Raw genomic sequence first — 27,775 nt, 5'->3', positions numbered from 1 at the left:
TATGAACTCAGCAGCGTCACGCCGAGGGCGTTCCCCGATGTGTCATCTACGATGACGCAGTGTCTCGTTCCCTCTCAGGGAACATGGGTTATATTTATAACCCGAGACGTTTTCATGAGCTGTATCCCAAAATCTAGCCTAGAAATCTAGACGCACCCTAGCGGCAGCAAATTTAATTTGCCCGCAAGTGTGGTCTAGCAACTCTCAATTCCTATCTGAGCTGTATTCCTCAGAATCTGGATGACCCAATCACATCGCGTAGGCTATAGAGTCGGTGGGCGGGGCCATAATGACGACGGCCGAGTTGCGTTTGCGTGCTTCTAGTAACACAGTCTTCTAGTCAACACAGAAACTGGCGAACGGCGGTGGTCTTTCGAATCAGCTCTGCCCGCGCCTCCGGTAGACTTGGAGTTAAGCTTTCCTCTGAGAAAAGAACAAAGAGCGGCACTGAAGTCATTCTTAAAAATGAATCCCGCCCCTCGGATTGAGCCCTGTCTATGGTGAGTTTCCAGACCAAACATCTTGATGTGGGTCTGGCTTGTCAGGCTAGCCAAAATCATCAGTATTAAAACAATAAAAGACCTGAAATATTTCAGTTGGTGTGCAATGAATTTCTATATATATGAAAGTTACATTTTTATCATTACATTATGGAAAATAATGAACTTTTATCACAATATGCTGATTTTTTGAGAAGGACCTGTATATAAAACAGCATTTGGCCTAGTGGTGCTGATTTGTTTTAACGTTGCAGAATAAAAAAAACTGAAAACATTGTTCTTATTCCTTTAATTTTAGTACAATTGTTACCATCAATTAACACAATATCCAGTCTTTCACAATCAGGCAATTTAATGGGGGGTGGGGTGTAATAATTTGGCAGGGGGTCAAAATTCGACACAACACCTGTTCTGAATATATATAACAAAAAACTGATTTTCCACCACTTCTAGGGCAGCATTTTACACTGAAATCACTAATGCTCTGTCTGTCTCAATGGTGCCAAACATCGGGTAAATGTTTTCAGTCTTATTAAAGTCTGTATTAAAGGTGTAGATATGTCTTCTTTTTACTGCATCATAAAAACAGATGTGTCCCTCATCTCTATCTAGATAAACTCCTATCTTAGAGGGTGTTGGCAGGTTGAGTTTAGTGACTGGCTCAGTCAAAGCCATCAGCGTTCCCAGCTGCAGACGCAAATTCCAGTATCCTGTTTTTGTGTTCATTGAGACATAGCCATTCCGAAGAGCTGATTCCTTCACGACTCCCACCCGCCACTCATGTTTCTTCCTCACATCTACCTCCCAGTAATGGCTACCTTTGTTATAACCCTCTTTAGCTTGGACACACGTCCAGCCATCAAATTTAGAACGCTTCCATTGGAACCCTTCCCAGTGATCGTGACCATATTCTTTTGCCTTCAAGGATTTTCCATCTTCAGAGACTAAGAGATCTGGATTGGCTGTGTTTGGATCCAGAGTTACAACAGCTTTAAAAACAAAAGGAGAACTATTTGAAACTGAATTCTGTATAGTACATGTGCTTGTATATGATCATAAAAATGTGTTATATCAGCTGAGCTGTAGGGCTACCTGTTGATTTTGTAATCCAGTTCCAAACTGCAATAATGAAAGTAACATTGATAAACCTGACAGAAATTTGATGCCAAATTGAACATCAACATTTAATTTCAAAAATGCTAAGTAAAATTAAAAGAAAAGCCATGATTTTATTAATGTCAATGAGTCTAATGAAAATACCTGGGTTAGGAATGTATGATCCAACTATGGGGAGAAGACAACAAGAAAACACATTGACACAACTTTTTTCACATATGTTTTGAATGCACTTGTCATTCTCTGAGACAAACTTTCACCAGCATGGTCACCATAACAACACAAATCTCTGTGGGAAAGACCAAAGTAATCTTCACCTGAGTTTTTGGATCTCTGTTTACTCTTCACCCACTGTCTTGGGATTGAATCCTTCCATTCAAAACAGAATTTTAAAGAATTTTACCACAGTAAAACAACAAGGTATACTCTTTAAGATTTTACACACAATGGCCCTCATTTATCAAAAGTGCATACACCAAATTTCCAGCTTACACCTTGCGTACACCCAAAACCAAGGTGACTTTGAGATTTATCAATATGGACGTTGGCGTAAGGCAACGCTCAAATCCTACGCCAGCTCAGGAGGTGGTGTACGCACGTTTTGAGTTAGTGCGTAAATGCGCAGAAAAACAATTCCTAACACCACAAAACGCACTGACAAATATATGCTATATTATGACCCACTGTAAAAAACAACAACAACAACATAGTAATTATAAACTTTAGTGTTTATTTTTGTGCAACATGGACTTCAATGTTTAATTTGTGTGTCTATACCAAAGCATTTGATTTGTAGGCATATGTATTCCTCCAGCTGCCTGTGCGCTTTACCTGACGTTTAGGGTTAGGCCTGGCAGCTGCGCAAGAACTGGGACTGAAAATAATTCAGACTGACAAAATAATAAAAATGACATTCTTCTTCTTTTAAACAATAATAATAATAAATAATAATAATAAAAAAATAAATAATAACGACATTCTTCTTCTAAATAACAATAAGCGTCATTAATAATAAAATCATAATTAGCGAAAGAATATTACAAAATGCAGTTATTAATTTGAATGACTACTACTCCACATAACATCATCATCACTATCGTACAGCCCAAAGCCTACATGTGCCGTGGTACGAAATTAAATGCTAATTGTTTCAAAACATGTTCTGTAAAATAATGCAATATGATAATTTCTCATCCAAACAGCTATTTAAACTGCTGGAGTGCGCTTCTCAACCCCCACACTATTAACAGTAGGCTATACTCTTAATTTAGGTCCACATTTTGTTTTTGTGGGTGCCTTTATTCCCAGTCTTTAAACTCTCAAATAAAACAATTTCGCTTTTTTCCACTTCCCTGATGGTCTTGATGGGCACGTCTCAATCATCTCACTAGTTCACTAGTTAGGGCACTGATCAGGGAGTCAGCCCATTGACTTATGTCCTAATCAGTGCCCTGACTAGTGGACTAGTGAGATGATTGAGACGCGCCCGATCTCCACGCATAGACCATAGACAGTAAAAGAAAAAGTTTTGCTTCTTTGCCGTCTTCCGTGTATCCATGGCGTAAAATGAGGGCGTGGGGGAGGCGGAGAGTTAAATATATTAGGGGCGTGTTATTAGGCTTGTTTGAGATGCGCCTTGCCTCGCCTGAAAGAAAGGAAATCTGCATCTCGCGCTGATCACCGGTGATCGGTTCTGCGCAGATTTTGCTCATCTTAAACAAGCCTATTCTAATAACGATCGTTTTCAGCCGCGGGATTTATCAAGGGCAAGTATTGCGTACACGTGGATTGCAGAGGTGCGCACAGCTTCATAGATGAGGTGGTGAAGTGCAAGCATAATCTTACGCCAACATATACACCTGTTTCTACGCAAGATTGATCAATGAGGGCCATTGTAACTGAAGTGAGAAAATAATAGACAACAACAACAAAAAATAATTTCTCTGAGTAAATATAAACATAAATATATTGAAAGTTTAGAACATAAGTTTAAATCTCATGCATGAATCATTTACATATCATGTTACATATATATATATATATATATATATATATATATATATATATATATATATATATATATATATATATATATATATATACATATATATACATACTATTAGGCTTCTGTCTCAGTTATATAGCCATTCTTGATTTCTTTATATGACCAATTTTCATCATGATCTACTTTACCTTAGAGCTTTCTGACTGTAGTACAGTCCATATTATCCAGTCCATTACTGGGAGTACGCTGGACTCTCCCTGCTTCCACTCTTTGTGGAGATCCCTCAGTATTTCTTTACATTCCCCCGTTGGACATACTGAGTTCTATAGTCAGAAAGATACTTTTTTTTTAAGATTTATGAGAGATCTGAATTATTCTTTTATGTGACATGAACATATCTTATAGCTCAGATCTCTATAAATATGCAGGTACAAACCTGTTTCATATCTTTCAGTCTCCAATACCAATCAGACAAGATTTGTTTTGCTCTGTTAAATTTCATTTCACTGTTTGACAACTGCTCTGAACAGGTTTGTTGTTTCTACAGCAAGTAAAAGAGAAGAAACAAACGCAATAGTAAAAAATACTATTGACAACTGTGGTAAAAAAAAAAAAAAAAAAAAAAAGTCTAGCGTTATGTTTAAATCAGCATTTTCCCCAGACCACTGTGTTATCATGTTTTGACTTTGCTCCAGGATGGTTAAAACAAAAATCTCTCAAAACAGAATTTAATATATCAGTTTATGGCTATAGGACATGTTATCACGTTTCTGTAAACCTGTATTAAATTCCAAACCTCTTCCTTGTTCAGTTTTTTTGTCTGTGTGTTCTCTAGATCTTCAGCCCATTGTGAAATATAGTATTGCTGTTCCTCCTGTTCTTCTTTAGTTCCTTTATTTTTGAACTTTGGATTCTTCAATAACATCTTGGACTGGGGGCATAATTCATATAAATTTAAAACTTCTGTTAAATATGATAATAAATTCATAATAATGTAAAATGTTTACCTGTACCACTCTGTCTAATTCAGCAGCCAGGTCTCTAATAATGCACATTGACTCATCAAGAGATAAGTTGTCTTTTTGCTGAATGCTTTTGGTGGCTGGCATTTTGAACCGCTGCAAAGACATTTTTTACGTATTAGGCGGATACGTGGCTTGGAGATCATTAATAATACTTTACATTACGAGCATACGTTTACCTGATAACAGACCTTCCCAAATTGTTTCAATGTTTTAACAACATTCTGTAAGGAAAAACATGGACATGCCCAAAATAATTATTTCACCTCCTTCAAAAACAAGCTGAAACTCACTACAAGGTACACTGTAAAAAAAAATGGGAAATTTTGAACTTTTGCAGTACAATCGACTTGGATGTTTAAGTTATTTGAACTTAAATTATGTTAAACTGACTTAAAAAATTAGTTACATCTTGTATAACTAAAAAAACAAGTTTAACATTTCTTAACTTATTTTGATAATTTTAAAACAATGCAAAAACATACGTTGTCATAACTTATTGAACATATAATTGTTTACAGTGTATGTACTGTTTAGATTAAAAACGAAACTGAAAATGTTTGTGATATTATACCTCAACAGTCAGATCTGGCTTGATAATTGGTAATGACGCAGATGCTCTATTCTTCTTTATGTGTGGCTCCATGAGACTAACATCACTTGAAGTAAATCCAGCGCTTTTGTCTTCTGCAACATATATAGACAGCTTATGAATTTAGCAACAGGAAATGAAACGGTAACACTGTTGACACTGTGGTACAGCGATTAATTACAAACAACTCAAAAGTGTATGAAAAACTGTATCAGATATTAACAAAGATGCCAAACATTAGCTTGAAATATGAATAAATTTGAAGATTTGTTGCACTATTCTAAATCTCTGCCATACAAAAGAATGTCTGAGAAAAATTGTGAAGATGTTTTATTTCCCTAGCACTCCAAATATAAGATATGAAAGTTAAAAAAATAAAAAATGCATACCAGCTGCTGCAAATGCCATATTTCGTGTAATCCTAAGAGCTCTTGTGAACATATTTCGACTATCACTGCAGCCGAAAGAACAGAGGTTGTTGTTGTTCTTTTACAGCATATATAGCCTATAGGCGTATGCTAGCCACCCCGCCCTGCAAACAATAGTGAAACTAAGTTTTGTTTTGTCAGTTGGCACGGCAGCAGCCATGATCTGATGTCAGTTTAACAAATTCAGCTAGCGTTTATGCTCGCTTGTTCTGTAGGCTCAATGGCCCTCATTTATCAATCTTGCGTAGAAACTGGTGTATATGTTGGCGTAAGATTATGCTTACACTCTTCTCATCGCCTGATTTATGAAGCTGTGCGTACCTCTGCAATCCAGGTGTACGCAATACTTGCCCTTGATAAATGCGGCGGCTGAAAACGATCGTCATTAGAATAACACGCCCCTATATATTCAAGTCTCCGCCTCCCCCACGCCCTTATTTTACGCCATGGACAAACAGAAGACGGCAAAGAAGCGAAACTTCTCCGACGTGGAGATCGGGCGCGCTCAATCATCTCACTAGTCCACTAGTCAGGGCACTGATTAGGGCATAAGTCAATGGGCTGACTCCCTGATCACTGACGATCCTATTGAGATGATTGAGACGCCCGCCCATCGAGATCACCAGGGAAGTGGAAAAAAAAACCGAAATTGTTTTATTTGGGAGTTTAAAGAGTGGAATTAAAGGCACCTACAAAAACAAAATATGGACACAAATAACGAGTACTATAGTGTGGAGATTGAGAAGCGCGCACTCCAGCAGTTTAAATAGCTGTTTGAATGATAAATTACCATCACTGCATTATTTTAGGCTACAGCACGTTTTGAAAAAAATAGCATTTAATTTCGTATCACGGCACATGTATTGGGGTGTACAATAGTGATGATGATGTGATGTGGAGTAAGATTCATTCACATTAATAATTACATGACAATTTGTAAGATTCTTCTTTTTATTATTATGATTATTATTCTTAATGACGCTTGTTATTTAGAAGAAGAATGTCGTTTTTATTGATGTTATTATTATTTAAAAGAAGAAGGTCATTTTTATTATTTTGTCAGTCTGAATTATTCCCAGTCCGTGCGCAGCTGCCGGGCCAGGCGGGCCTGAAACATCAGATAAAGCGCACAGCCTCGCGACTGGAGGAAAACATATGCCTACAAATCAAACGCTTTGGTAAAGTCACAAAAAGTAAACATTGACGTTCATGTTGCACAAAAATAAACTATGAATGTTGTTTTTGTGGTTTTTAACAGTGGGTCATATAGCATATCTTGTCAGTGCGTTTTGTGGTGTTAGGAATTGCTTTTCTGCGCATTTTCCCACTAACTCAAACGTGCGTACACCACCTCCTGAGCTGGCGTAGGATTTGAGCGTGCCGTACGCCAACGTCCATATTGATAAATCTCAAAGTCACCGTGGGTTTGGGTGTACGCAAGGTGTACGCTGAAAATTTGGTGTACGCACTTTTGATAAATGAGGGCCAATGGGTTTACACATTGGCCCTCATTTATCAATCTTGCGTAGAAACGGGTGTATATGTTGGCGTAAGATTATGCTTACACTCCTCTCACCGCCGGATTTATGAAACTGTGCGTACCTCTGCAATTCAGGTGTACGCAATACTTGCCCTTGATAAATCCCACGGCTGAAAACGATCGTCATTAGAATAACACGCCCCTATATATTCAAGTCTCTGCCTCCCGCACGCCCTCATTTTACGCCATGGGCAAACAGAAGACGGCAAAGAAACGAAACTTCTCCGACGTGGAGATCGGGCGTGCTCAATCATCTCTTTAGTCCACTTAGTCAGGGCACTGATTAGGACATAAGTTAATGGGCTGACTCCCTGATCAGTGCTCTGACTACTGAACTATTGAGATGATTGAGACGCGCCCATCGAGACCATCACCAGGGAAGTGGAAAAAAAAACGAAATTGTTTTATTTGGGAGTTTAAAGAGTGGGATTAAAGGCGCTCACAAAAACAAAATATGGACCCAAATTACGAGTAGCTACTGTTAGTGTGGGGGTTGAGATGCACACTCCAGCAGTTTAAATAGCTGTTTGGATGATAAATTACCATCACAATGCATTAATTTACAGCACGTTTTGAAACAATTAGCATTTAATTTCGTATCACGGCACATGTATTGGGGTGTACAATAGTGATGATGTATTGTGGAGTAAGATTCATTCACATTAATAATTACATGACAATTTGTAAGATTCTTCTTCTTATTATTATGATTATTATTCTTAATGACGCTTGTTATTTAGAAGAAGAATGCCGTTTTTATTGATTTTATTATTATTTAAAAGAAGAAGGCCATTTTTATTATTTTGTCAGTCTGAATTATTTTAGTCCCAGTCCGTGCGCAGCTGCTGAGCCAGGCGCGGGCCTGAAACGTCAGATAAAGCGCACAAGCTCGCGACTGGAGGAATACATATGCCTACAGATCAAACGCTTTGGTAAAGTCACACAAATTAAACATTGACGTTCATGTTGCACAAAAATAAACACTAAATGTTGTTGTTGTGGTTTTTAACAGTGGGTCATATAGCATATCTTGTCAGTGCGTTTTGTGGTGTTAGGAATTGTTTTTCTGCGCATTTTCGCTCTAACTCAAACGTGCGTACACCACCTCCTGAGCTGGCGTAGGATTTGAGCGTGCCGTACGCCAACGTCCATATTGATAAATCTCGAAGTCACCGTGGGTTTGGGTGTACGCAAGGTGTACGCTGGAAATTTGGTGTACGCACTTTTGATAAATGAGGGCCATTCAGTACATGGTCTTTAATTAAAGGTCTTTCAGTGGTCTTTAATTAAATTAAAGGGTGCTCGCTAAATGTAAACAAATATTATTGTGTTGTCCTTGTTTTATTTTACCACATTTAACAAGGAGCAAAATGTAAAGAATTGTTTCCCCTAATTTGTTTACTCAAGAAAATTGTACTGCCACCCCTAACCTTCGGAAATTATACTCAAATCCATTAAATAAATCGACATTTACTTGTTAGTTGACATAGCCTAGTTTACTTTTTTAGAAACTGAAATAACTTTGTGCAGTCAGGAAATTCTAGTCAAGAGATGGAAAAAAGGAAAGAGAGACCAGAAAGGAAGGAGAGGCATGAAGTTCAATCTTATAGAAAGAATGAGAGCAAAACATGCAGAGTAGGCTAAAGTTTTAAATTTTGGTCACAAAGTTAATTTAAAATGTAAACAATTTATTTTACAATATGGTTACATTTCAAATGTTCCTAATTCAGTTTTTACTTATCAATATTCTGAATTCAGTTTCAGCTTAAATCTGTCAACATGTTTAAGGTCTATCGGGTGTTTTGAATTTTACATGAATTGAGGGAACATGAATTTTACTCTATTTTGGGGTTTGTTGAATATGTTTGTTTGAAAATGTGTATCAATAAACCATGTGTTTTTATAATTCATAAATAAAATAGGCCTACAGGATTTTGGGGGGATAGCCTAACTTAGGCTACCTGCAAATATTCGTCTGCATAATTTCAAAATGATTATTGCAAATATCACAGGAACTGAATTAAAATTAAACTATTATAGCTGGACCTTAACAGAAAGAAAGGTTTCAGTTGTTTTAGTCTGACTGAAATCGAAGTCTTTCCAAACGTTCGGTCTCCTCTAGAGGGCAGCACCTACCGTCGCATTATGTTATTTTACACCACGAAGAAAAAAATCTAAACATCGCGGAAGTAACGTTAGATGTGATGGTCTAATTTTTCTACTGTATCTTATTCAAGAAAAATATAATTTAGACCTTTGCATGCCTGTGAATTAACGATGGATTTAAAGCGTGCTAAAGATGTAACTACATCGAGCGCACATTTTAAATCAGTCTTTGTTTATTTGTTCAAGATTCAGTTTTATTTTTTATCAAGTAACGTTAGTGATTAACTGGGTAAGTGTTTTTTAAATCTATTTAATTAATTTACATTTATGTAAGTGTAACGTAATGTTAATAAAGTGTTAAAGTCGTGTAACTGAACTATTTAATTCATCTGGCTGTCTATACATTTTTCGTCTATTAAATCAAATGGGTGCAAGACATACTGTGCTGTAGTCACGTTCAGCCACAATAAACTGCAGTCTACGGTGACTGAAATTGTCTTGTGCAGAAGTACCTGTAACTTACATCTCTACTTTTGTTTTATATGGTAGAGCACTGAGGATTTCACAACACCATGGGCAACCGGAGGAGAGGTCACAATGCCCCTAAAACACCTCCATCCCTGGACACACACGTCTCCAACACACTCCGGCACTCGGAACATGAGCAGGGCGTGAAGCACAGGATATGTATGGTGTCAGACTTCTTCTACCCAAACATGGGTGGCGTGGAGAGTCACATCTACCAGCTCTCACAGTGCCTCATCGAGAAAGGCCATAAGGTTGTGATTGCAACGCATGCGTATGGAGACCGCCGGGGGATTCGCTACCTGACCAACGGACTTAAGGTGTATTACCTACCCCTGCAGGTTTGTTTTACAATATGTTACATTAGTTTTAAATGGTCATATTAACACACTGCTGGCCAAAAGTCATACATTTCTTATGCTATTCAAAAATACAGTACATTTTTTTTTTAATAAAATGTAATTTATTCCTTTGATCAAGAAACATTTATTATCATTTTTAATGCTGAAAAAAACGATTGTGCTTTTGTATATTTTCGTAAAAAACATGATATTCTACCATTCAAAAGTTTGGTGAAAGAACAAAAAAGAAAGAAAGAAAGAAATTGATACTTATTCAGTAAGGACACATTGAATTGATAAAAAGTGACAGTAAAGGCATTTCTAATGTTACAAAATAATATTTTATAAAATTATAAATTATATTCATCAAAGAATTCTGTTAAAAAAAATGTATAATGTTTTCTACAATATTAGGTATTCATATTAGCCCGCAAAAGCTGTTTTCAACAATGATAATAATATAAACCATTATTAATAATTAAGTAATTATTATTCATAATAACTGAGCACCAGATCAGCATATTAGAGTGATTTCTGAAGGATCTTGTGACACTGTTTCACTACTGTTTTCTCTGTATTTTTTATCAAAGAAACTTTTGACCGTCAGTGACAGTGTACGTATTAAACTTCTCACTCACATCCCTTCTTTTCAGGTCATGTATAATCAGTCCACAGCCACCACCTGCTTTCACAGTTTGCCGCTACTCCGATGTGTGTTTGTGCGTGAGCGCATCACAATTGTGCATGCCCACAGCTCTTTCTCCGCGATGGCCCATGATGCTCTGTTCCACGCCAAGACTATGGGGCTCAACACTGTATTCACAGACCACTCTCTCTTTGGATTTGCGGACCTGAGCTCTGTACTGACCAATAAGCTACTGACTGTCTCTCTTTGTGACACAAATCACATTGTGTGTGTGTCTTACACTAGTAAAGAGAACACTGTACTGCGAGCCGCCCTGGATCCTGAGATCGTCTCTGTCATCCCTAATGCTGTTGACCCCAGTGACTTCACCCCTGACCCCTGTCGTCGTGACAAAAGCAAGATCACCATTGTGGTTATTAGTCGACTGGTTTACAGGAAAGGTCAGGAGAGCATGATGTTTTTATTTGTATTGCAAAATAATGTGATATATTTAGGTTGTGTGTAGGGCCAATGGCACGCTTTAAAAAAACTTTAATAGCATAATTTTTTTATAAAAGTGTACATTTAGTGACTAAAATCATTTTTTTTTTAATTATGTGAAAGTTATTTACTCATAATGGTTTATTTTCATAATAATTAAAAAAATATATATATATAATATTTGTACTTATGTAAAGCTACTTAATAAAGATTTATTTTTCAATAAAAAAAAAATTATAGAGGCTTTTTATTCAGTGTGATATCAGGACTGAATTTTGACTTTATGACCCCTAAAAATATCTGAATTAATTTCAAATGAATATGCTTATAACAGAATATGTTGTTTTGCAGGGATTGATTTACTAAGTGGAATTATTCCTGAACTGTGTGGAAAGCATCCAGATCTCTGCTTTCTGATTGGTGGAGAGGGACCCAAAAGAATCGTATTGGAAGAGGTTCGAGAGAAATATCAGCTTCATGACAGGTAAGAAAGCCTAAGTAATGATCTCTGGATGTGAGTTTGTGTATCATTTCTTTACTTAATGTTATTTTTCATGTATATAAAGGGTTCGCCTGCTGGGAGCTCTGGATCATAAAGATGTGAGGGATGTTCTTGTCCAGGGTCATGTCTTTCTCAACACTTCTCTCACTGAGGCATTCTGTATGGCTATAGTGGAGGGAGCCAGCTGTGGGCTGCAGGTATGTGTTTTTATTTGAATATGTCTGAGTGAATTCTCATTATGTAAGTAAAATAGGTAGCAAATGACATTTCATGTTGACTTTAAGTTGAACGAAAGGATATGTGTGACAGCATAGTATGCACATTATAAGTTAGATAGTGATATGACGAGAAGGACAAGTATGGTAACCAATACTCAGAATTTGTCCTCTGCATTTAACCCATCCAAGTTAGGCTACATTAATCTAGATACATTAAAAAAATCTGTTTTCATTTCAAAATGCTATCCACACACTTCCAAAAGTTTCTCATTCACAATGAAGCATTGTAAAATGCTAGATTCCCCTTACTGTGCATGCATAAAACCTTGTAAAAGCTCACTGAGAGGATACAGACAGAACAGATAATAAAGTTATCATGCTATTCTTCTGACAGGATAAAAAATCTTTGGCAAAATAACTCACCATTCACTGATGCCGCACTCAGTCACTGTTATATGTTTGGTAACTGCTTTGCCGCAGGACAGCAATTGCGAGTACATTTTCTGTCATCTTTGCAAGACTGTGATATGAAGAGTGTTCAAAGTAACATATTTTTTGCAACAGTGCGATAGTGAACAGCGCATAACATGCACAATACCAGTATAAACATCTATTGGTTTAATATTTATCACATGACTAAACATGCGTCATCATCGTTTTCACAGTCCACACTAACATGAAAACACTTTTTCATGTGTCCACTTGGGAAAGCTTTTTCAACAAGCATTTTTAAATGAAAACGTTTATTGTGGACAAGGCCTTAGTGCACCCATACACACACTCCAAACCGTGGACATACACACCTGGAGCAGTGGGCAGCCATTTTGCTGCAGCACCTGAGGAGCAATTGGGGGTTGGTTGCCTTCCTCAAGGCCACCTCAGTCATTTTCTGCTGGTATTGAGACCCGCAACCTTCGTCCAGTCTCACTCTCTAACCATTAGGCCACGACTGCCCAACATATATGATGGATACATATAAAATATATACTTTTTAATGCCACATTTAACTGGTTTATTTTGGATTCCACATTTTTTTTAAGTTTTGGATAGAAATACTCTATTTAGATGAATGTAGTTAATTGAAGACATGGCTCAACTGAAAATATTTTTCTTCTTCTGACCCATTCAGGCTATTAGATCAGATTTGTTGTTTTCTTTCATTTTTATTTTTATTTTCTTTAAATGTATTTTTTTTTTTCTTTACAAAAAGAAAATAACCCCCTGGTTGATATGCCATCCTTATTGTTAAGCCCTGATTTATAGATATATCTAAATGATAACCACTGTGTGTGTGTAGGTGGTGAGCACTCGTGTTGGAGGTATACCTGAAGTCTTGCCGGATGAGTTGGTGACTCTGTGTGAACCGTCAGTTCAGTCACTTTGCGATGGCCTGGAAACTGTAATTGCAAGAATACGCTCAGGAAATGTTGCGTCCCCTGCAACCATCCACCGCAAGGTCCGGACTCTGTACACTTGGAGAAACGTTGCTGATCGCACAGAAAAGGTGAGTTAACCAAATAAAATTGTAGTGTATATTCATTGAAATGCTGTATAGGTCATACAAGTTTGACTCATGCTTTTTTGTTTTAAGGTAAAACTCAACTCTATGCATGTTTTGCAAGATTCCTCTTTCTATTAAACATTTTATTGGATTGTCCTGTGTTTAAAACATGTAGAATGCTCTTTTATGAAGTTTGTTCACTCAATGATTTATTTAAAAAGAATATGGTTTAGGATTTTTTTTTCCTCATATGTTTGCTTGTATTTATTGTATTTATGTGATATTTGTATTTTTTTGTTGTTGTTGAGTTTAATTGTTATTGAATAAAGCCTTAGCTGCTGACATGTCATTAAATAAAGCATTCTGAATCATTTTGAAATGTTATTCCAATTGTTTAATTTGCCCCCTCTTTCTGTGTTTGTTTCAGGTGTATAATCGGGTGTGCAGGGAGCCCGTTTTGCCATTGTCTGCGAGACTACACAGACTGCGCTCACATTGTGGTACTGTGGCAGGCTCCATTTTCTCCTTTGTTGCTGTTATCACCTTCCTCTTCCTGCTTTTCCTGCAGTGGCTCCGTCCAGATGATCTGATTGATGTCGCTATAGACGCATCAGGCCCCCACAGCCACTTGGGGCAACATGTTAGTAAGAAGAAAAGTAAAACCCCAAACCCGGCTGTGTCCTGACTAATGATCTGACATGACTTTAAGAGTTTATTTTGGTGGGGAATGATGTAGATAATGAACTGACTTGAACTGAAATTGTAGTACGGATGTACTACGGTACATCAAAACATGTACAGACCGTTCCTGTTTACAATCCTGTATAAAACAGTGACCTCAGGTGTAGAGAAAGCATTTAAGTCCAGAGCCTGCTTTTGCACTATGAAAATCTGCCTTTTACTGAATCCCCATTAGATGATCGTCTAAGCCTGTTGAAATTGTTGCACAAACATCTTTAAACATCTAGATTCAGTATAAATAAATGACAAACGGAAGTCAGCTTTTCCTGTGTTACCTATACATTTTTCATCTCACAGCATATCTGTATGTTTTAGATGTGATTTTAAACTGGTGTGTATGAACTGAATTGAAATTATTAATGCCGAAAGGAACATTTTTTTAGCTGTAGTGGAGCTATGAAATGTCAAATGCACCATATTTATTAATTTCTTTGATCTTACGGTACTTGTTTTTATGTTACACCTATTTTATACTGACCTTCTCTGTGAGTATAATAATCACGGTTATAATGCACAAACATTCATACTACCTAAAAGTGGTGTTAACTTGAATTATTTTTGTTGACACAATCTACAATAAACTGTATTAACATGCAGTATGTTTTTCCCCGTTTTAACTTTAATATGAATGTATTTGTTAGTGCTTTTAAGATTTTATCCACAAAATAAAATAAAGAATTTAATTTTAAAAAATATCAGGAGGAGAATATACATTATATGCATCTGTTTAGCATAAATGAGCCATGTTATGCTAAAGTTGTTTTTGTGTTAGATAACCGCCAGGGTCTCTCTGGATCAGGAATCTTATGCTAACACCCAAACAGGGCTGATAAAACACACCCTCAACCATTCAAGGTTAAAACCAGGAGTCGTTAACAAACACTTATCGCCCTTTCTGACTGCTTTCGCACACATGCACATTCAATAGCCGAGCTATCCAGCTAGAATGATCCTGTTTCTGCATAACACTGGATGCAAATCATGTTTTGCGTGAGAGGCAGATACTGTATCACCAGTTACATTTGCAGTTACATTGGCTTCATTTTCTTTCTTCAAGTTTTAGCTATTTCATTTGCTGTATGTACAAAATCATATTTATTTTGAGGTTGTAGATCAAATTTTTACTTGCTTTCTTATCTGAAACTGGTTAAAGGTGCTTGCTGTATACATGTTTTTGAATCTATTGTTTTAGCAACTCATTTCAAGGAGTTTTGTTTATGTGGGGGATGCTCACCTCTGGAGTTTGGGGAGCTGGGGGTGTAAGCCCATATCACTGATAACGGTGGGAGGTGCATTCTTGCCAAGGGGGGTTCTTGTTTCGCAGAAGGCCATATAAACTCCAAAGAGTCACACCACTATCACAATTTTTCTCTTCCTGCGAGGTCTCTGTGTTGTCTTATGAAGTTTAGAGATGGCTGTTCATGTTGAAGTGAGCATCTGGAGTAAGCAATGGGATCACAGGTTTCACGTGTATGGAGGACTAGTGTGCAATACACTAATGGCAGGTGAGTTTTCCTCCTCTACCTCTGTTGTTTTCTCATTTCAAATCTGTAGTCAAGCACAAGAACCAAGCTTTTTGTTTTCACAATTTGTTTTCTCTTTTTTTTTATTACACTACCTAAACTAGTTACAATACCTACAATATTGTCACCATTGGAACATGTACCATGATGGTAACATACTGTATAGCATCAAGCTAGCATACCAGACTATTCAATTATACAAATTCAAGTAGTCAAGTAAATTGACTTTTGCTTGGAATGATGGTCTAGATAAGCCTGTCTGGATTTACAGCCAAACTGGTTTTGAATAGTTTGTTTAAAGAGTGTTTAAGTGATAAACTTATTCAAAAAGAAGGCATTGTGTGTGGGTTTACTTGGCTATACTTGTTTTGGAGGATGAAATTGTACCTGGACTGTGCGTCTCTGAGGTCAGCGTTGTGGCTCAATGAGCTGTGCACATGCTCAAAATGTCTACAAGACTGGCCCTGGGTCATTTTCCAATCCCTGTCCTCCTCATTCACCACTGTTTTCCTGTCTCTGTAAAACAATTCTGATTTTGCATGTAATGTTTTTATGTATTCATTTTGAGGAATACTAAATATGTTTTTGTGCAAGTGAGATTTTTTTTCTGTAATGCGTTACCCACAACACTGATTATTATTAACTTATAACAGCAAAAGTGTAAAGGGCACATCCTTATTTAAATATCTATGTAAATGTCTGTGTTTCTTCATTATTAGATTCCTGGGATGACAGAACACCTCTTCACGATGCTGCTTTGCAAGGAAGATTGCTGCCACTGCGAAGACTCCTTTCACAGGTACTAATGGTTAATGACACTTAGTTAACCTGGATAGCTAAAAAATTAAAGTCGACAAAAAGTATTTGGACACTTAATCCACAATGAAATAAGTATGAACGCTATTGCACCAGATAACATAAATCAGCCCAACTAGTACTTTCTGGGGCCACTATACATATTGACTATAAACAAATTATGAATGAAGGAAATGAATTGTCCATGTTTGCATATTTATAGGGATACAATGTGGGCATAACTACATTAGATGGAATCACACCACTGCATGAAGCATGTGTTGGAGGCCATTTTACCTGTGCTAAACTTCTCCTGGAGCATGGTGCTGATGTATGTATATAGCTCTACCTTTCTCTTTATTTACAGTATTTATGCCTTTATTTTGCTCTTTTTCCCTGCATAAACATGCATTAATGGCTACAATATGTATGCATTCAGGTAAATGCTGTCTCCTTTGATGGAGCTACTCCTCTCTTCAGTGCATGCTGTAGTGGAAACCCGGCCCTCGTCAGCCTCATTCTGATGTACAGCTCTGCCCATCATCCGGCTCATCTGCTGAGCTCACCTCTTCATGAAGCTGCAAAGAGAGGTATATGTGATGATTCTTTTGAATTTGCAGTGGACTGTAAAGATTGGGATTTCAATTAACTGTCTATGTGTACATGTTTTAGGTCACACAGCATGCGTTGAACTGCTGCTGTCTCATGGTGTGAATGTGGACATGGAGATGCCCTGCATAGGATCACCACTGTACTGCGCATGTGAATCCAAGAGCACAGACTGTGTACAGAGCCTGCTTATCTTAGGTCAGAATCACACACGACACCCGATATAATTTAGAGTTAATACATTATTTTTTGTTTAATTTTGTGCTATCTCAAAGGTGATTCTCAACTTCACATTACTGTAGTACACATTACTGTTATTACTATTACATTAAGAAAAATAGCCTATCCGGATCAATTTCTATTTTTTGTTTGTTTGTTTTTTAGCTGCAACTAAATAGATTAAATAGCAATCAATTAGAGAAAATGTAAAATCTAATCCAAGTGAAGTCATAAATACATAATTACTTTTATTACATTTAAAAAAAGAATTTAAATCATACGTTTATTTTATTTTTTTAAATAATAATTATTTTTATCCGCTAATGAGCACAGTGTTACTGTGGTTTTATTTATACAGTGTTATAGTAATATTGGTAATGTCACTTCATTTAAAAATGGGCTAAGTCTTATTTATTTATAACATTATTTAAAAAAAAAAAAAAGTTTTTAATCTAATCTAATTTTTATGATTATAAATACAATTTACCCAAAGATTATGCCAAAACCGATTTTCAGTACTTTTAACAAGTCAACAATAACAACACTGCTGATATATTTCTCCAGGCGCAGATGTGCAATGTGGGCGGGGTCTTGACACACCTTTACATGCTGCAAGTAGAGTGGGCGGAGCAAAGGAGGTGGAGCTACTGTTAGAGCATGGAGCTGATCGGACATCAAGGAACTCTGAGGGAAAGAAACCTCTGGAATTGACTACAGATGAGAGTATCAAACATCTCTTGCAGACTGCAGGTAAATATAAACACACACATAAACACCCAGTATACCCATACTCTGCGATACTGATTATGGCTTGTGATTGGTTCTGCAGGTCCTTGCTCTCTGTCTCAACTGTGCAGATGGTGTATTAGACGTTCGCTGGGACAGAAAGGACTAAACAAAACCAAGATGCTTTGCCTTCCACATACCCTACACAATTATCTTCTCTATTATTAAAACACACACAAATAGGCTATTCTCCAAACACTCTTAATCTTGTTCCTTTTTTTAAATAACATTATGTGCACACATTTTTTCCTGTAAATCTTTGTATAGCCTAAGTGTACTTAATCTTTGTTTTTTGTAATAAATATTTTTTATACATTCACAGGCTATTAATTTATTGACATAAATGTATGGCTACACACACACACACACACACACACACACACACACACACACACACACACACACACATACACATGTTGGTCTATGTGGTTTACAGGGACTCTCCATAGGCGTAATGGTTTTTATACTGTACAAACTGTATTTTCTATCCCCTTACACTGCCCCTACCCCTAAACCTACCCATCACAGGAAACATGCTGCATTTTTACTTTCTCAAAAAGACATCATTTAGTATGTTTTTAAGGCCATTTGAATTATGAGGACATTTGATATGTCCTCATAAACCACATTTATAGGGTAATACCAGTGTTATAGCCATGTAGTTATACAAATTTGTGTCCTCATAAACCACATAAACAGGCTCACACACACACACACACACACACACACACACAGTTGTGTTTTTGTGAATTGTGGGGACTTTCCATAGGCATAATGGATTGTACATTGTACTGGACATTCTATCCCCCTACACTGCCCCTGCCCCATAACCTACCCATCACAGGAAACATTCTGCATTTTTACATTTTCAAAAAAAAAAAAAAAATGTAGTATGTTTATGAACCCATATAAATTGTTGTGACCACAGGCTGGTCCCCACAATGGTGATCTTAAGTTTATATTACATTGAGGGGACATTTGATCCCCACAATGAAATATATACAAGTTTAGTACACACACACACATGTCTAGGTCACTATCTTTGTGGGGACGGACTCTCCATAGACGTAATGGTTTTTATACCATACAAACTGTACATTCTCCCCCTACACTGCCCCGCCCCTAAACCTACCCATCACAGGAAACATTCTGCATTTTTGATCCTGTATGATTTATATGCATTTGAAAAGTGTAGGTAATGTAGGTAATCTCAGGTTTTACTATCCTTATGGGGATATTTGGTTCCTACAATGTAATATAAACAAGGACACACACACACACACATATAGTGTTTCCATGTTTTATGGGGACTTTCCATAGGCATAATGGTTTTTATACTGTACAAACCGGATTTTCTATCCCACTGCCCCTAAACCAACCCATCACAGGAAACATTCTGCATTTTTACTTTCTCAAAAACCTCCTTCTGTATGATTTATAAGATGATGTTTTCCTCACATACAGAGCCTACATGAGCACATTAACGTTTATTGTGTTTACTAATTCGAAACAATGTTGAGTATTAAATGCAGATTTTTTTTAACCTTCATTAACAGACGAGAACTATATTACCTGAACTATCCAGTAGATGGCAGCTTTGTGGCAAGTAAGATAAGCTACAATTTGTTTTCCCACACAAAGGGTAGACAAATCACACTCTACAAATGGCTAAGAACCTACATATGATATTTTATAGGCTACGTCAAGTCACCTCATAGCGCTTTTCACAATATTGTTTCAAAGCAGCTTACAATGATAACAGGGAAATAATGCAACACAATTTGATTCGCTCTGGAGAAAACATGATGTCATCATCCAGTTTAATTCTCATGTGGTGTCAGTGCAGGCAAGGCAGATCAGTAAAATAGTTGAATATTTAGTATGGTGTCCCCAACTAAGAAAACCAAAAGCCAAAGGCGACGGCAAGGAACTCAGAATCCATCAGGTGACAGAATGGAGAACAAAACGGGAGGCCAGTTCTCTGCCCAACGAACGAACAGTTATGATTCAGGCAACATTAGGGTACAGATCAGAAGTCAGACTGGATCGCCAAGTTCTATCTGATTGTAGGTCTGAGACATTACGCGGGAGACGCTGGAGTAGCTACACATTGTAAGATTATTTGTTATAGGTTACGCGTCATTATAAAACAGTACCAAAAATAGCCTGAAACAAAATATAATGTAAATTAAAATAAAATAGCATAATCTTTCTATCTATCTATCTATCTATCTATCTATCTATCTATCTATCTATCTATCTATCTATCTATCTATCTATCTATCTATCTATGTCTGTACTGTCTGACTGACTCAACATATGCTGACAAATATGGTAAGGATTTTCCTCTCTAGTCTCAGTTGCACACTGTTTGAGAGAGTATATGGCACTATGATGCAGACACGTAAAAGACTGCGCGCGCGTGTGTGTGTACACGGTCACGGGGAATCCGTGGGAGCGCAAACTCCGCCCACGCTATGAACATCTCCAGCGGCGGGTGCGTGGGGGGGTTTGCCTCGCGCTCGGAGCTCGGGCTGCAATGAACACACTACAAAACTGCTCTTGACCATGTAACAGCACTGCAGTTCGCGGGATATTCATGTACGAACACTGCGGCAGGTAGGACAACAGTTTATATCCTGGTGTGTTTCACATGCTGTTAAGGGCATACAGGCAGCTTTACGGTGAGATGGACGCAGGAACTTAAAAGCTCCCATTCTGCTTCATGTTTAACAGTCTGTATCTTCATTCTGTATCGGTTACATCATCTTAAAACAGTCGAAACCCCACAAAAGTCAGTATCAGAAGATATTCCTTGACAAACCAGCCTGTTTTAACGCTGTTGTGTGGCATTATATTGTCGTCTCACCAGGTGTATGAACAGGTGCAATGCAGCAGAGCGTTTTTTAAATTTTATTTTTTTAGGTAGCCTACCCTGAAGTCGTTCTCATATTTGTATAGTAGCTAGGCTATATATTTTTTGTCAAAGTTCAAAAGTGCCACTATCTAATCGCTGGTGTTCATTGCACATAACTTATGAGGCTAGTTGTCCTACTTTTTACTCCAGTGAAAATTAATTAGGGTATGTTTTTTTTTTTTTTTTTTTTAAGTGAATTACTGTAGATACATGTCTTAAAGTCTTAGGGACAAAATATATTCGTGTTACATTGTGCCTCTATAGTTTCCTTTTGGAAAAAAAAAAAAAATGTTGTTTGAAACCAACATACAAAACTACTGAGAAATCAATGAAATCTTGCCAAAGCCTTTTATATAAATAAGGCAGTATGTATATATATATATACATAAGCTACATAAGCTAAACACAACTTTGTACAGGGATGCTTTCTGCGAGGTGTTCTATAAGATGCTCTTCCACATGATTACAGCTTTAAGCGCGTGCCAGTGCACTGTGTTTATCCTTTAGGATGATACCAAGCGGAAAGCATTCCAAGGCTATTGTGACATCATGAATTTCAAACCGGCCCACTAGTACTGTATGTAGTTGCCTGTGAAGTATTATCTGTCTAATCTGTCTTTTATCAATTTTATCAATGCTGTTAGTGTGGTAATCTCAATGAGAACCAGAACAGGCCTCCTACTGGTATACAGGTTGATCTAAGTGCCCACTCATGAGTGTATGAGTGCAAGTTACACGCAGATTTGAGCCCTAATTATCTGTCTTATCATAGAGGTGACAAAAGCAGTGACCGACAAAATGCCTCTAAGCGTGTTAGCCTCTTGTCACATGTTGGTTGGTAGATAACGGTTTACGGTGTGGTATGTCGTCTTTTGTGTACTATGAGCAACAACATACAGTAAATCACTTCTGTTTTCAGAAGCATTAGCTATTTATACCCGAGTGAGGCATAATCAAGATAAAAGGCAGCTGTTGAACAACAAATCAGTTTGACTGGCCAGGGGAACATTTCTTAGTATTGCTTAGATGTTCATACTCTTTCATAGCTCTAAACGCTTAATAATGTTTAATTTATTTATTAGATGTTTCTTCTAAACCTCTTTTGGAGTAAATAAAAGTAGACACTATTGTGACAATTGATACCACACAGTATGGGTATAAAGCTATAAAATGCATGTGGAATGCGTTTAAATAATATATTTTTTTAACTAATTTGAATAGAAATGTTTGATTTTTTTTACATTTACATTACACACACACACACACATATATATTTTCTTGGGAATCAAAGTGCCAAATCTCTACGAGTAAAACCAACCTGATCTGCTGCCGGCGATTTGATTTTGCCCTGCAACTCATTCTGGAAACCTGTACATTAATTTCTTCTGCTTCTGTTACACTTTTGCGGGAACCAATTACAGACTGGCTTATCTACCTGCTATGCTATTGGCATCCACTATGCTTTTGGTGGGTTTAACATGATGACAGAAAGAGGTTGCCTGTTGATCATGCCTCTTGTGGTCTGATTGGTTGAAGGACTTTGCAATTGCATACAGAGTCATTTCAATAATGCTCGTTAATGACGGTTCTAACTAGAGCACTGCATTCTCTACGCGTCTGCGTTTGTCGTCTGCGCTGCATTTTATTCTCTCTGCACGACCGTGGCATCACAAGTGCACGGCCACGCACGCTGCAGCTTAGAGGGAACATTGTGCAACGCACCAGCTTATTGGTGAAGAGGATACAGAGTGATGATGTCCATCAGTACACATATGATTCAGAGACCATGATTGACAGAGGCCAGTGAGCAAATTTGGCCAGGAGAAGGACATCCTGGGATTAATGACCACAGAGAGTCAGGACCTCGGTTTAACATGTCATCTTAAGGATGGTGCTTTTTTGACATATAGTGTCCCCATCACTATACTGAGGTGTTAGGACCCACTAGTTAGACCACAGGTTGAGCCCCCTCTGCTTGCCTCACTAACACCTTCTCTAGGAACAAACTGGGTTTTCTAGAAGGTCTCCCATCCATATATTGACCATGTGTGTGTGTGTATGTGTGTGTGTGTGTGTGTGCAAATTTCTTGGTTTTAGATTGTGGAGTAGTTAAGTGCTTTACGGAAAAGGCGTGTCTTTAGTTGTGATGTCTCAACAGATATGGGTGGAGGTTGGCAGCTCATTCAACCAGAGAGGCTGAAGGTTTCAGAGAGTGTTAATATTATAGTTTAGAAAAAAACAATGAAGATATAAAAGAACAGGTGGCTCTTGCAATACATTTCAACCATCACTAAAAGCAAAAAAAGAAAAAAATGGCTCTGTGGACACAGTTTATGTATTTGAAGGAAAATTTCACCCCTACAAAACCACAGAATGCCCATATTTGTAAAAGAGTGACTGATGCATACTGGTCGCATAGAAAATGTATTACCTTCACTTATAGAAATATTGACATAATTAGCTATACAGACAGGGACGTTAGTGGCAGCAGAATCATAAAAACTAAATTTCATTACAAAAAAGGCTGAAAGCAAACTCATTAAATTTTAAAGTCCTTTTTCTAATTTTAATGTGGATGGTCTTAAAAGAAGAGAATGTGGGTTGACTTGAAAAGTGTAATTGACATCCAGATAGAAGGAACAAAATCTGGCATGGTCAGACAATACACCACAATTTAATGTGCTCTCATATGATTGAATGAGATAAATCTACTGAAGTACTTCAACATTAACACTCTCCATAACTGACATTTTGAATTGATTTGTGTCTATGTGTGTTTAAAGAAGAGGCATGCATTAAAGATTCAACGGGGCACAGCTGGAGAGAAGGACAACATTACATTTCCTTACATGTCATTAGTCCATTAGTCCAGGGTATACTTTATACACAAGTACACATTTCATACACATTTTGATCTGTTCAATCCAAATAACATGGTTCATAGGTTCCCCATTGTGTTGTTTACACACAAAAAAAGTGTCAAATAATGTATTTTCTGCCATTACATTCCAATATGCATGTGCATTTGTATTATACTGACCCTTTGCACCCTGTTCTATAGATTTTGATATTACCATTGGTGTCCTGAAAATCTCTTATTGGCCATCCGCTACCATACTTACTACCCAATACAAATTTCCGTCTTGCTAATCTGCATTTCATAGCTCTGTGTCCCTTTTTTATTATGCTAATAAGCCTCTCTGTAAGGCGTAAAACATGCATGAATCTAATCTCTATTAAGCCAGGTGTTGGTGAATGTGTCTTCATCATTAGAGGAGTAATTACTGTGAGCTGAGAGCTGGACTGGCAGCTTGTTGACTTGTTCTCTTGAGATTTATGCACTGAACTACATTTCCCATGGTTCTTCCAATATGCTTGTCATCTTCAATGCTGCTTTCAGGTCATGTAAGGATGATCATATTTACACATGAACAGCACCACAATGTCTTAATTACCAGTGGGAAATTCAGGATTGTGAGCCATGTCACAATTAAACCATTAAATATTGACTTCACTATTTATTTTGCATGCATTCAGCTTGCTGTTGATGAGTAATACAAAGGCTGGTCAGAAAATACTGCTCATTTGGCTGTTATGAAGTGACAGGCTTGTGCAACCTTTCAGCATGAGGAAGCTTAAATACACAGATAAATAACCAATTACACACCTAATGCGCATCCATTGCTTATGTTGAGCTTCGGCTAAGCTTCCTGTCTTTTGTCAGTAAGTGATAAAGAGATTAAGAAATATGAAATCCGATCCTTTTTTTCCTACCAAAATTGTTTAAACTCATCACATCGTAACGATGATTTCTGATCTAATCTGCCTGCGAGTGTTGTCTAGCAACTCTCAATGCCCATCTGAGCTGTATTCGTCTAAAGCCTAGTTCAGACTGCACGATTTTCAAACTCGTCGGGTCACTGCTCTATTCACACTGCATGACTATCTGGGGTATCATTCAGTCACTGCTGTGTTCACACTGCACGATGGTTTGACGACAGAGGAGTTCACACTGCATGACTGAACAAGAGGAAGAATCGCCGACAACTCTCTCTCTCTCCGGTGCGCAAACTACGTTTCCCAAACACACGTGCGATGTGACAAGTAAACAACGCGAGATCACACGTGCGTCAGACCGCAGTTCTCGCGCGAGACTTGGAATTGTTATTAAAAATGATAAACTGCACAAAGTTTGCTTCAAACTGTATGTGCGCTGATTTGTGGAGAAAAAGAAAAAAGATTATGGCGGAAGATATTGTTGGAGAGACAGAGGGAGCCAGGATTTTGTTCTGCAAAGACAGTTTGAGGTAAATAAATAATTGTGTAATGTGCCGCTGCTGCGGCTGGATGTGCAAATGTTTGGCCTTTGTTTCTGTTTGATAGAATTGTAAATATATCTATTAAAATACTGAAATTCTGCTTTATAACTCCTCCCTGAACCTCCTGCTGCCCTTATCTCACTCTCTCATTGGCTGTCGGTGTAATTTTCAGTCAGAACGCTGTTCACACAGCAGGAGTTTGAATCGCCGACAGCTCCAGATATTAAGCATGCCAAATATCTCACCGGCGTCGGCGACTCGTCGGCGATTCTCTCTGATCGCGTCTTTGATAATTCATACTGCGTGATTGTCACTCGCGTGCACGAGCACCGATTTGCCTGTGATCTCGGGCATTTGTCGGCGATTTCACAAAACCTGTCGGCGACTCAAAATCGGGGCAAAAATCGGGCAGTGTGAACTAGGCTTAACTCTTGCTGGGCCAATCACATCGTGTATAGAGTCGGTGGGCGGGGCCATAATGACGACGGCCGAGTTGCGTTTGCGTGCTTCTAGTAAACACAGAAACTGGTGAACGGCGGCGGTCTTTCGAATCAGCTTTGACCGCGACTCTGGAAGACTTGGAGTTAAGCTTTTCTCTGAGAAAAGAACAAAGAAAGGCACTGAAGTCATTCTTAAAGGGTCATGAAACCCCCTCTTTCAGCTCAAATCCACCTCGTAATCTTTTTGAAAAATGCTACTTAAATGGGCGTGCATGCCCGTGAAAAGAGGGGAGGGGGTGGGTGTGGCAGAGCGAGGCAGGGGAAGAAAGAGGGGGGCGAGCAACCGTCATCTATCAGTGCAGAGCAGTGGCCCATGCCAAATCTCAACAAAAATATGGGGTTAAACGTAACGAAATGCAGGATTTTTAAAGCTGGCAAAATTAAAGTCCAATAAAATACACTGACAACCGTCTGTTTGACCATTTAAAGTAACCGAATGCCTTGCTACATATATTAGATTAATCGGAATTGTTTAAAATATAGAAATGCATACACAATTATTATTGTCATTTATAAATATAGAATTATGTTTGTATACACAGTATAAATGCATATTTTTTTAAAGAAAAAAAAAATGATCGAAAAAAACAACAACCGTTATGTACATATAGCCGAGATCTAACTTACGCGCGTCCCAGAACACCCATAATAAAGATGGACAGCGACAGTGAAGACTACAGTAAAAGCAGTACAGAGGGCTCTGCATGCTGAGGTGGAGGACTTTTCTCCTCCTGAAACCCCAGGGGAAGATGGTACAGATAGAAAAGTCCTCCGGACTTGGTACAGCATTGCGGGCAAGACGCAAACTGCGTTGCTGAGCAAAACCGAAGTCCACCTGTCTCCAGTTCTCGTAACTTTCATTCGAAAAATGTTTGTTACACACATAAAGCTTTGAGGTGTCGCTAGTTGATGGCCAACCAACCGCCCGCAGCCAGAGACTAGCCCTGGCAGCATCGCGGGGAAAGCCATGCAACACACCCGAATCTTTACACCAGGGAAACAAACACTTACGACCCATCATAAACTCCTCTCATCTACTCCGTGAACACGCAGACTGTCACTTCTGTCATTTGAAAGAACCACGTGCTGTCATGAATAATTAAGAGACGGTGTCTTCTCATAGGATAAGAAAACTCAGTCTCATTAATAATAATGAGACACCGATGCGTCACGTAGCACTATTAGAGCGATGGTACGTCACAAGCTGTGACGTGGACGCAATGTAGTTTTTAAACCCGGAAGACGAAAATAGGGTGAAAAACATAAAAATTGACCAGATTCCCCTTTTAATTAAATCTAACAGATGCTAACATTATGTTCAATGATGTTCAACACACATACCTCTGTTAAAATCTCAAAAATTTAGCTGTAGGGTTTCATGACCCTTTAAAAAGGGAAGATGTGTTCTGAGTTTTGCCGACCGGATACAGCGAATGTTTTATCTGTCAATGAGCTCCGCTTCACATTGCTCTGGTTGGTTGTAGCGCTATCATATTGCATGCAGAGAGAGTTTAAAACAAAACCATTTATCCCACCACTCGGATTGAGCCCTGTCAATGGTGAGTAGACATGTGCCGATTTTCGATAATGCGATTTATCACGATAATGAATATGCACGATATTGTTATCGTGGGCACTTTAAAATATCGTAAATAATAATTTATTAACAATTTATAATTTTTTTATAATCCACTCAAGAATACTTTGCCCATCAACCGTATAAATGCTCAACACCGCTGTATTCTGCGTCAAAGGGACACGCGCTCAGATATAAACAAGCCCAAGGTGTGTCTGCACATGACTGAACCGGTGAAGGAGACGCGCTGCTGAAGTGCCGCTCAGTG

General features: G+C 37.9%; 4 protein-coding genes across 5 annotated transcripts in view; 3 read left to right on the top strand and 1 right to left on the bottom strand.

The window, feature by feature from the left end:
* Positions 1 to 784: 784 nt before the first annotated feature.
* On the bottom strand, positions 785 to 5,759 carry LOC137076102 (uncharacterized). Its single transcript, XM_067445044.1, is given in 11 exon segments — positions 785 to 1,489; positions 1,593 to 1,619; positions 1,761 to 1,780; positions 1,783 to 1,985; positions 3,810 to 3,944; positions 4,058 to 4,162; positions 4,418 to 4,552; positions 4,629 to 4,739; positions 4,823 to 4,867; positions 5,218 to 5,330; positions 5,625 to 5,759. Coding segments are annotated over 11 exon segments (1,440 nt in total). The 5' UTR covers positions 5,644 to 5,759; the 3' UTR covers positions 785 to 962.
* A 3,616-nt stretch (positions 5,760 to 9,375) lies between these two features.
* On the top strand, positions 9,376 to 14,942 carry piga (phosphatidylinositol glycan anchor biosynthesis, class A). Its single transcript, XM_067445043.1, has 7 exons — positions 9,376 to 9,598; positions 9,859 to 10,175; positions 10,829 to 11,261; positions 11,653 to 11,785; positions 11,868 to 12,000; positions 13,319 to 13,525; positions 13,950 to 14,942. Exons 2-7 carry the CDS (start codon positions 9,882 to 9,884, stop codon positions 14,205 to 14,207), a joined length of 1,458 nt encoding a protein of 485 aa, XP_067301144.1. The 5' UTR covers positions 9,376 to 9,598; positions 9,859 to 9,881; the 3' UTR covers positions 14,208 to 14,942.
* Positions 14,943 to 15,603: 661 nt separating this feature from the next.
* On the top strand, positions 15,604 to 18,417 carry asb11 (ankyrin repeat and SOCS box containing 11). The gene is made up of 7 exons (XM_067445042.1): positions 15,604 to 15,768; positions 16,506 to 16,585; positions 16,805 to 16,912; positions 17,021 to 17,171; positions 17,254 to 17,388; positions 17,974 to 18,159; positions 18,239 to 18,417. The coding sequence occupies exons 1-7, from the start codon at positions 15,675 to 15,677 to the stop codon at positions 18,361 to 18,363; spliced, it is 879 nt and encodes a 292-aa protein (XP_067301143.1). The 5' UTR covers positions 15,604 to 15,674; the 3' UTR covers positions 18,364 to 18,417.
* Positions 18,418 to 20,659: 2,242 nt separating this feature from the next.
* sytl5 (synaptotagmin-like 5) overlaps positions 20,660 to 27,775 on the top strand; it is a 30,322-nt gene continuing 23,206 nt past the window's right edge. For both annotated transcript variants that reach the window (XM_067443956.1, XM_067443955.1), the window contains exon 1: positions 20,660 to 20,814. The gene's annotated coding sequence lies outside the window, so the exon portion shown is untranslated. The remainder of the gene's footprint in view (positions 20,815 to 27,775) is intronic.

The sequence above is a fragment of the Pseudorasbora parva genome, chromosome 5, assembly GCF_024679245.1.
Source record: "Pseudorasbora parva isolate DD20220531a chromosome 5, ASM2467924v1, whole genome shotgun sequence".
Lineage (NCBI taxonomy): Eukaryota > Metazoa > Chordata > Actinopteri > Cypriniformes > Gobionidae > Pseudorasbora > Pseudorasbora parva.
This window is presented reverse-complemented; position numbering and strand designations above follow the sequence as displayed.